The sequence below is a fragment of the Emiliania huxleyi genome (genome assembly GCF_000372725.1).
Source record: "Emiliania huxleyi CCMP1516 unplaced genomic scaffold EMIHUscaffold_57, whole genome shotgun sequence".
Taxonomy (NCBI): domain Eukaryota; phylum Haptophyta; order Isochrysidales; family Noelaerhabdaceae; genus Emiliania; species Emiliania huxleyi.
Genome location: NW_005197722.1, coordinates 86,871 through 96,961, shown reverse-complemented (window position 1 = coordinate 96,961; position 10,091 = coordinate 86,871). Strand labels below are relative to the sequence as shown.

Below are 10,091 nucleotides of genomic sequence, written 5' to 3'. Positions count from 1 at the left end.
CGGACCTGGAGTACCCCTTACTGACTTAATCAACTATTGACTAATTAACACGACGAGGGCGCGGACCTGGAGTACCCCTTACTGACTTAATCAACTATTGACTAATTAACACGACGAGGGCGCGGACCTGGAGTACCCCTTACTGACTTAATCAACTATTGACTAATTAACACGACGAGGGCGCGGACCTGGAGTACCCCTTACTGACTTAATCAACTATTGACTAATTAACACGACGAGGGCGCGGACCTGGAGTACCCCTTACTGACTTAATCAACTATTGACTAATTAACACGACGAGGGCGCGGACCTGGAGTACCCCTTACTGACTTAATCAACTATTGACTAATTAACACGACGAGGGCGCGGACCTGGAGTACCCCTTACTGACTTAATCAACTATTGACTAATTAACACGACGAGGGCGCGGACCTGGAGTACCCCTTACTGACTTAATCAACTATTGACTAATTAACACGACGAGGGCGCGGACCTGGAGTACCCCTTACTGACTTAATCAACTATTGACTAATTAACACGACGAGGGCGCGGACCTGGAGTACCCCTTACTGACTTAATCAACTATTGACTAATTAACACGACGAGGGCGCGGACCTGGAGTACCCCTTACTGACTTAATCAACTATTGACTAATTAACACGACCAAGGCGCGGACCTCTCTGCGCGCGAGCGCCGCGTGCGACGTCAGCAGCCTCTTGGCGGCCACTCGCCTTGCGGGGGGACATGTCGTGGACACGTCACGGACCACCGCGACGTCAGCAGCCTCTTGGCGGCCTCTCGCCTGCGGCCGAGTCTCGCCGAGAGGACGACGGTCCCGTTCGAGCCCGTCCCTAGCACCTCCTCCTCGTAGATGACCAGCCGGCCTAGTGGCATGTCTCGGACATGTCGTGGACGTGTCTAGCACCTCCTCCTCGTAGATGACCAGACTGCCGACGCGAGTGCCGCGCCGCCCGCCGCCACGCCAGCCGAGGAGCCGCGCGGAGCCGAGGCGGCAGCAGCGGGCGAGGGCGAGGAGGGCGCCGCCGCCCAGCAGCAAGGTGAGCAGCGCCGCAGACACGCCGCCCTCGCCGACCGCCGTCAGCTTCGCCCGCCGCAGCAGCGGCGCGCCGGGTGCAGCCGAGAGCGGCGGCGGCGGCGGCGCTCCGGCGGGCGGCGCGTAGAAGGAAGGGTGATAGAGGGAGGGCAGCGGCGGGGCGGAGAGAGGGAGGTACTCTTGCGGCGCGAAGGGCGCGACGGGCGGCCGCCACACGAGCGCACCTCCCTCCACGCCTCCCTCCACACCTCCCTCCACGCCTCCCTCCACGCCTCCCTCCACGCCTCCCTCCACGCCTCCCTCCCCCCCGGGGGCGGGAAGCAGCCTCGCCGCGTCTCCGATCCGCCGCCGCTCCGGCAGGCCGGCGGCGGAGAGGAGCGCCTGATCTCGGGCAGACGCCGGCTAAGCAGAGAGGGTGCGGCAGAGAGGCGGTGGCAGAGAGGGTGCGGCAGAGAGGCGGTGGCAGAGAGGGTGCGGCAGAGAGGGTGCGGCAGAGAGGGTGCGGCAGAGAGGCGGTGGCAGAGAGGGTGCGGCAGAGAGGCGGCGGCAGAGAGGGTGCGGCAGAGAGCGGCGGCAGAGAGGGTGCGGCAGAGAGGGTGCGGCAGAGAGGCGGCGGCAGAGAGGCGCCTCGGCAGGCGCGTCGGTCCACGAGCCGCTGCGGAGGCGGAGGAGCTTTCGCCAGCCGCGCGGGAGCTGCGCCGGCGCGAGCGTCTCGTTGTGCAGCGACCGGTTGTAGATGTACGACGCCGCCCGCGCGTGCGTGTCGGGAGAGAGCACGAGCGGCAGCTCCGCGACCGCCCTCTCCGCCCACGCAGCGAGCACGAGCGCCGAGGCGGGCTGGCAGCGCTGCGAGCCGGCGTCGCACAGCAGACCGAGCAGCCGCCCGTCGCCCACGTCGAGTGCGAACGGGAAGAGCGGCGCGGGCTGCTGCGCCTGCGCCAGCGCGGTGCCCGTCTGACCGAGGCTACGATTGCTAGGCGGCGCCGGCGCGGCCCGAGGCCGCGGCTGGTCCTCCTCCTCGGGCGCCTCGCAAACCTCCCACGCGTCGTCCTTGCCCACCTCCACGCCCATCGCCGCACCGGCGTGAGGCGCTCAGTTTGCGGCCAATGACGCTGGATTCGACCACTGGGCTGTTTGGGGAGTTCAATTCTCGAGGTGGATATCCTTTGGCCGCGTTGGGTAGCGAGGATTGGTGTGACGCGATCCACGCAGGCGTGGTTTCTGGCGGCCGACCGTCAGTGCACGGAGTTGCCCCTTCTCCGACTGCCCCGGCTAGTTGGAGGGGGGCTCGCTGCAGGGAAGGGCTTGGGGCGGGCGAAGTGTGCACGCACTCACACACACGGAAGAAAGAAACCCGACCGCGTCGAACTCATCGGCGCGGGCTCTCTCGGCTACGGGACCGGCCCCAGCTTCGGCTGAGGGCTAACAAGCTGCCGAGCCCAAATCACTGTGAGCGTCGTGATTTCTTGTTGGTCTTGACCGATCGAGCTACAAGAGGAGCTTGTTCAGCAGGATCCGTCCCCGCACGCAAATTCACACGACAAGGCGCAGACGACGACGGCTTCTGACCTGCTCGACCACGGCCCCGCTCAATCGGGCATGCTTAGATAGTTTGAAGCAGAGCCGAGGAGGTGAGTGAAGATCGTAGAGCCGAGAGCTCCGAGACATTCCCTCCTCTTCCCTATTCTCCTTGATTGTTAGGTGTATTGTTGGCAAAATTCTCCTGGGGTTGGGGCGGCCTCGATGTGCGGGTTTACGGCGACCACGGCCAGCCGCGGCGCGCGCGGGGAGAACCCGATTTTTGCATGTGATGATGTCCCATTCGGATTAAAAGTTTTAGAAACGCCTCGTGTACTCTGGAGCGAGCGATCGATGACCCAGCGGACAGATACGTGAGACAACACACCCCGCCGATATTGTCCGGGCTAGGTCGTAGGAGGCTCAGTAGCGCTAACAATCCGACCCAACGCATCGTCGCCGACGAGCCTCGTCAGCTCCTTCAGCACCCGATCCCGCTCCTCGTTGGAGGTCTCGTTGGGGTTAGACTCGAGGGCCTGGAAACGATCGAAGAGGGCGTTCACGCGCGGCCAGAGCGCGGGGCCGACGAAGTAGCGCGTCGCCACGCGCAAGCGGAAATCGCGCTGCTCTCCATTCTGGCCGACCACCGGGATCAGCTTGACCGCCATCAGCGCCGCCTTGATCCGCTGCTCGACCGACGGAAGCGACGGCACGGGCGGCAGCCGCGACGGGTCGGGCAACACCCCCGGCGCAGGGTAGAGCTCCTATCAGCAAGAAGCTCACCAACTCACGTGAGGTGATGCCTGCTGGCACGCCCGGCGCTGTGTTGAGCTCCTCGCGCTGCTTGCACCACCGCTGCGCCGCGTGGAGTAGCCACTCCTGAGCAGGGGGGCATCGGCTGAAGTACCTCGCAATGGATCCCTGTTGGTTGCTGCCACTCCTTCGAGGCGGCGTGCACGAGAGGCGCCGAGATGCGCCGAGATGCGCCGAGATGAGCCGAGATGCGCCGAGATGCGCCGAGATGAGCCGAGATGCGCCGAGATGAGCCGAGATGAGCCGAGATGAGCCGAGAGGGGCAAAGCTGAGCCGAGATGAGCCGATGGAGCAACGGCAGGCGCCTTTGAGACGGCGTGCACCCCCTCCTTCACCGCCCGCTCCACCGAGCCAGACCGCTTCTCGCCTGTGAGGAGGCACCACACAGCCTTCACCGCCCACTCTACACACGGATGGAGAGCCTCAGCTCGCATCTCGCCCGCGACGACGTGCGTGATGAAGGTGGCGTCCCACTTCCTGTGGCACTGCGCGCCTGCCGTGGACATGGCACGGACGTGTCTCGGACGAGTCGCGACAAGAGCTGCGTCCCGCCTCCTGCAGCAGCGAGCGCCGAGCGACTCGGCGAGCCGCCAGAAGGCGCACCTGTGGTGGACAAGCCGCGCTCATCTCGCGGACACGTCGCAGACTTGGCGAGGCGGGGAGAGGCGGCAGCAAGGGACGTCCTCATCTCGGGACGGGCCACTCTCGGCCAAGCCTCACTCTCGGCCAGCCTCGGCCCCTCCCCGCACACCTCTCGGGGTGGTTAGGGTTAGGGTTAGGGTTAGGGTTAGGGTTAGGGTTAGGGTTAGCACACCTCTCGGGGTGGTCCGGTGTCTCGAGCAGCCCGCCCGCGAAGACGAGGTGCACCTGCGATCTCGGCAGCTCTCGCGTGAGCTCTGCCGATCCCCCGCCGACCCCGCCAAACAGGCGGGTGCGCCATGCCACCCACTCGCCCTCCTCTCTCTGCTAGCCTCTGTGCCGCCTCCGCGCCGCCTCTCGGCTGCGTCTCGGCTGCGTCTCGGCTGTCTCTCGGCGCCTTGTCCAGCACACCCTTCCTCTGGGGAGATATGGGGAGATATGGGGAGATATGGGGAGATATGGGGAGATGAGCCTTGTCCAGCACGCCCTTCCTCTGCGCGTCGAGCGCGCGGTCTGCGCTCTCCTCGCCGCCGCTGCTCCAATCGAGGTGCACCCTCCGCAACACCCGCAGCACGTCCATCAGAGTCGGGTCGGGCATCGCAAACCCGCCGCTGGCGCTGCTGCTGGCGCTGCTGCTGCTGCTGCTGCTGGCGCTGCTGCTTCCGCCGCCGCCGCCGCCGCCGCCGTCCGCCTCCCAAGCCGCGGCGCTCGAGTCGTGCACGCGCGGCGGGATGTGCGCCTGTGCGACACGTCCAGCACACGTACAGGACACGTCGAGGACACGTCCGGGACACGTCCGGGGACACTGTCGCGTGGGGGGCGTCGGCCGCCTGCTGGCTGTCCGAGTCGAAGGCGCGGAAGGCGGGCACCTGCAGCACGTGCGGCCGGGACACGTTGTCCCACACCTAGCAACCAGCCACGGACTCACGGCGAGCGATTCGCCGGCCGAGAGACCTCGAGAGACCTCGAGTCGGTCGCCTGTTTGGACATCGAGGGCGTGAGCAGCTGGGCGATGAGTCACGGTCGGTTGTTTGTCCGGCGGAGAGATGCGTGTCGCGTGCCTCGTCGCGGTCGTCCACCACGAGGTACGCCGCCTGATCGCAGCTGCAAGCTGTGAAGAGGCGCCGCCACCTCTGCCGCACCGCGGCCAGCTCTCTCCTTGAACTCGTCGAGCTCCGCAGGCTCTGCGTCTGCAGGCTGGAGGTGGGAGAGGCTCCTGCGGGGCATGTCTCGGACATGTCACGGACGTGTCCAGGCCCCGCCGGCCGCAGGGCGCGAGACGCGCTTGCTGAAGTTGTCGGGCTGGTTGTCCTCGCGGCAGAGGACCCGGCCCCGGATCAGCCGCACCTCGGGATCGATCGCGTTGAGGACCTGGCGAGCGAACGCCTTGTGGTCAGCAAGAACTGACGCAGCCCACTGTGCACGACTAGCCGAGGCGCCTTGCGCGTGTACGACTTGGCCGCCATCGTGTAGATGTGCACGTCGGCGAACTTTTGCACCTCGTGGAGAAACGAGTGCAGCCCGTGCCGCGTGCGCACCTGGTAGCGGTCCTGCCTGCGCGCGCGCGGGTTGTCGAGGAGAAAGGAGTGGACGCCATCGATCGGCACCGCCTCGGCGCCGCCCGGCACGTGCGCAGCGTGCAGCAGCGTGTGGTCGATGTCGAGCACGAGCTGGAGGCGCGGCGGCTTTGAGCGCGGCGACGGCGAGAGGACGGAGGCGCCGGAGGCGGAGCGGCGGACCCGAGAGACGGAGGGGCTCTGCGGGATGCAGAGCAGCGCCGCCTCGACCGCGGAGCCAGGCTCCTGCCGTGAGGGAGCCTGAGCTTGCATCGACCGGGGTGGGGCTCGCTAGCCGCTCGGCGTGAAAGTGCGACCGACTGCTCAGTGCATGGGGCGCCTTGTTGCGGGCAGAATGAAGAAAAAACTCGCCGGGCGATCTCTCCCTTCTCGACATACCGCGTTGGTGTCCAGTCCGAGCCTGACTGTTGTTCATCTTTCTACATACATACATACTGACTGTGGGATTAAAATGAACTCGGGGGCACAGGACGCGGCACAAACCGGGCACATCTTCTCTCTCCCAAACGCCAGGCAAACACGGGGAGGCACGCAAACACGAGGAGGCTGGAAAAATTCGAGGTGTGTAGCATCTACACTGGGGAGATCTTCCGGACAGGAACGGCGCAGCCACCAGAGACAGTACCAGATGAACTGTCACGACACACCGGCCGGACTGAGGCGTCGAGGGCCCCACTCGTTCCTTCGCATAGCGGCCACTCTTCGGATCGCTGGTCGAGCGACCCGGGGGATGCCCCGCGCGCCTGACCCAGGCGCGGAAACGAATCTGCGAGGCGTGGCCGCTCATGCGGCCCGATGGGGAGGAGGGGAAGACGTAGGGCGTGCTTGCGCGCCTTTCCGAGGCCCCTCCAACCCACCCGCGCTAGCTAGGTCTCGGGTTTGACGCATGGGGTCACTCCCGCGAAACTCGGAGAGAGAGATTTTTAGCAATACCAAGAGAGAGAGAGAGAGAGAGAGAGAGAGAGAGAAGGCATGGAGGAGCAGGGATGATACTTGGCTAGTTGGGGAGCAGGATGGTGATCTTCTCGAGACAATCAACAACTTGAGGTGGGAATTGTGGAAGACGGTCAGAGGTTTGGTTATCATCTGTCAGGTGCCAGGACATGCTAAGGGTGTTGGAGGAATCTCGGCTGTGGCGATGGTGGATGCAGTGGCGAAGTGGGCGGCGGAAGGGGTCCCGAGGGAGCCAGATCTGCTTGTGCGACGATCGATCGCAACTATGATGGGAGTCACAGACTACGGTCGGGTGGATGGAGGGGGTCAGGACACACTCAGCTCACTTGCGATAGGAGGGAAGGTGTTCTCAGAGGTGGCTAAGCGACTCCAGATGCTGTGGGCAAGAGAGATGATTCAGGAAAAGCTACGGGATGAGGATCACAGTGGACGCAATCACATGCTATTCGACTTGGCTAGGGCGGGGATTACTACTGTGGAGAGTGGGGAGGAGGCAAGGTGGACGACAATCAGGAGTCTACTTCTCAAAGGTGTGGGGGCGAGGGCGCGACCCAGTGGTGAAAAGTGTGGATATTCAGCAATGCTACAGACAATTGGGGCTTCTAGAGTCAACTGGAAAATGGACAAGTGCAAGTGTGGGCAGGTTCACGACGTAAGACACTTCATCTTGGGAGAGGGTGGGTGTCAGTTATGCATGAGTCAAGAGGTGAGAAGGGCTTTTAGAGAAGGGTGCAGCGATCTCTCAACTAAAGTCCTGGGGCTAGACTTGGTGCCAGACGACGAGGCAGGGAGATGTGGTCAGGACCTGGAGTGGGCGTCGGATATTCTCTTTGGGGACAAGTCCTACATGGTGACGAGAGACTCAGATGGGGACCGGATGTGGGTGCGGGCGGCCTCAACGGTGTTGCTGGGGTGCATGCTCCATCCAGGATTGAGTGCCCTGCAGCAAGGGGTGGATAACTTCAGACAAAGGAAGGCGGATGCTGACAAGTTTGGTCGAGAACGAGGACGACTTCACTGGACGCTTGAGAGGGCGAGCGCGGTGGGAAGCGTGGAACACAGAGAAGGAGAGGAGTCATCCGGGGAGGAGGGTGGTGGCGATGCATCGACGAAAGAAGAAGGGACGGAGGCGGCAGGGATGGGGCGATCGGATGAGCACAGAGAGGAGGGAGGAGAGGGGAAAGGAGAGGACGCTGAGCACTTTGACTCTGCGCCATGGATGGGTGAGCAGCGCGAGGAGGCAGGTGGGAGCAACCGAAGGATGATGGAGACGATTGTAGTGGAGGCGCTGAGAAATCTATGGGGAAATATCAACGAGGAACTGCTGGTGTACGAGGAGAGGCTGGAGGAGGTCGCGCAACAGGGGGAGGAGAAGCGGCGCAGGGAGACAGGAAGTCATCGTGTACGTGCGAACGAAGATGATTTGTACCGTCGAGGACAAGGGGCTCGCTTGGTGGAAGGGGCCGTGAGGGAGATGGTGCCGAGAGGGGAGGAGGCGCGGATGGAGACGTCAGCTAAGAGAGAGAGGGCCAAGGTGCAGGAAAAGAAGACGAGATCGGTGCGGAGCGCTGAGACCTTACTTCAGATGGGGCCTTTTGGGTGGCGATGCTTTGTGGGCGGACAGAGGGTGGATGCAATTCGGGATGCGGAAGTGCAAAAGCACATGGTGAGCGGGTTGGACGGACGCTATATGAGTGGAGAGGGGACTGGAAGGGTGGAGAAATGGCTGCGTCAGAGCGAGGAACGGGAGGAGAAGGCGATTCAGTGGTCGTTGGAGGAGAGCAATCGGCGGGTGAGAGAGGAGAGGAGGCAAGCGGAGGCGGATCAGAGCGAAGAAACACAGATTTCGGAATCAGACTCGAGCGGATGCGAGGAGGAGGTGGAGACGTGGAAGCGTTATGGACGACGGAAGGGGCAGAAGAAGGCGCGGGTGGATAGAGCAGCAATGATTTCAGATTCAGGATGGGGTCAAGGCAGTCAATCAGTCGATCAGTACATGAGTCAGTCAGTGGACCAGGCAGTCAGTGGTGAGCAGAGAGGAGAAGTTCAGATGGAAGTGGAGAGCGGAGGCGATAGCGGGGCAGCGGGGAGCAGCGGGCAGAGTGGGATCGATAGAGGGGAGTCGAGAGGAGACATGGTGGGAGGAGGGAGCTATGGTGAGGAGGACGACGAGCTTATGCTGGAGTACATGGGGAACGAGGGCGTGGGCAGCGAGGAGATCGACAAGTTCATGGGGTGGACGACGGTGGACTTGCGAGGGGAGCGTTTCAGTGGGCCAAGGCCGAGTGACGTTAATCAGGCTAAACGAAGCAGGGGTCGACGAGGAGGAGCAACTGGAGTGAGGCGAGCAGCGATGCAAGCTACGAGGAAGGGGAACGACTAGAACGTGTTCGTGATGAGACTGTGACCAGTCGACCGTCGTGCGACTGGCTGTCTAAGCCTGGCGCCGACCCGGTGTTTTGCACACCCACCTTCTGTTCAGTCGACGCTCGTTCGTCCACTGAGAACTCAGTGGTTGTCACCACTTTGTATGCTTTTAATATTAACCTTGCGAACTCGTCCCCCCCGGCAGGGCTATGCAACCGTGACCAGTGTGTGCTGTCTACGCCTGATCCAGGCGTGAAATCTGCCGATGCGTGATCTGTGTGTGGGCCGCTCTGTGAGGGGTCCAGGCATTGTCCGACGGGTAGGGGGTCTGTGCCCGGGCGGTGTCCGGTGCGGAGTCTCTCTCTGATCCCGCCTGTGGTGTTGGGTGCGAGGTCGTGGAAGCTTCGATCCCAAGGGGGGGAGCTGAGCCCACTCGATAACCAACTCTCAGGGGCAGTAGGTGGGCGAGCTTCAAGCGCGCTCATCTCGATCGTCAAGGCGTCGCTACGCGCGGTCTTCCGCGGGGGGAGCGTCGCCGACGGGTGCGGGACCGCGGCGCAGCCAGTGCCGTGGCGATGCCTCCGGCTGCTGCGGCGAGTGGCTTGCTGCTCGCTGCGATGGCGAAAAACTCGTCTCGTGGCACACCAAGGGCTTATGCTCTGTCGAGACGTGAGGCGTATGCGCCCAGGAGGGGAGGGTGCATGCGTAACGACGCTGCTAGAGATGCCTTCGGGGCCCAGAGATAAAACTTCTGATGCCATGCGTGACCTAGTAGTGTCCCCAGCTATGGGCGTGTCCACGTTGGAGCCAGGTGTGGTGTGGACGCGAGAATAGCTCCGCCGTTCATGGAGGCAACCGATGCGAGTCGACTGGTGTGTGTCGTCGTGGTTTCGTATCAAGAATTCTCTCTCTTTTAGCAATACCAAACAACTTGAAACTCGTGAACTAGCCGGGGCAGTCGGAGAAGGGGCAACTCCGTGCACTGACGGTCGGCCGTCAGAAAACACGCCTCCGTGGCTCGGGTTACACCAATCCTCGCTACCCAACGCGGCCAAAGGATATCCACCTCGAGAACCTCGAGAACACACCGGCAGCAGAGGGACGCAGCCTGCTTCATCCACCACAATACACACGATATGTCGCTCGCCACGCTCCGCCTCGCCGCCGTG

General features: G+C 63.1%; 2 protein-coding genes across 2 annotated transcripts; both read right to left on the bottom strand.

Annotated features, from left to right (window-relative positions):
- Nucleotides 1-2,979: 2,979 nt before the first annotated feature.
- Nucleotides 2,980-3,240, bottom strand: EMIHUDRAFT_311371 (hypothetical protein; the record flags this gene model as incomplete). Its single annotated transcript, XM_005764966.1, has 1 exon — nucleotides 2,980-3,240. The coding sequence occupies one exon, from the start codon at nucleotides 3,238-3,240 to the stop codon at nucleotides 2,980-2,982; it is 261 nt and encodes an 86-aa protein (XP_005765023.1).
- A 1,674-nt stretch (nucleotides 3,241-4,914) lies between these two features.
- On the bottom strand, nucleotides 4,915-5,909 carry EMIHUDRAFT_357235 (hypothetical protein). The gene is made up of 2 exons (XM_005764965.1): nucleotides 5,309-5,909; nucleotides 4,915-5,239 (listed from the first exon to the last, which is right to left on the bottom strand). The coding sequence occupies exon 1, from the start codon at nucleotides 5,851-5,853 to the stop codon at nucleotides 5,362-5,364; it is 492 nt and encodes a 163-aa protein (XP_005765022.1). The 5' UTR covers nucleotides 5,854-5,909; the 3' UTR covers nucleotides 4,915-5,239; nucleotides 5,309-5,361.
- Nucleotides 5,910-10,091: the final 4,182 nt, after the last annotated feature.

Coding starts and splice junctions, on each gene's coding strand:
- EMIHUDRAFT_357235 (XM_005764965.1), bottom strand. CDS start 5,853: ATGCAAGCTCAGGCTCCCTCACGGCAGGAGCCTGGCTCCGCGGTCGAG.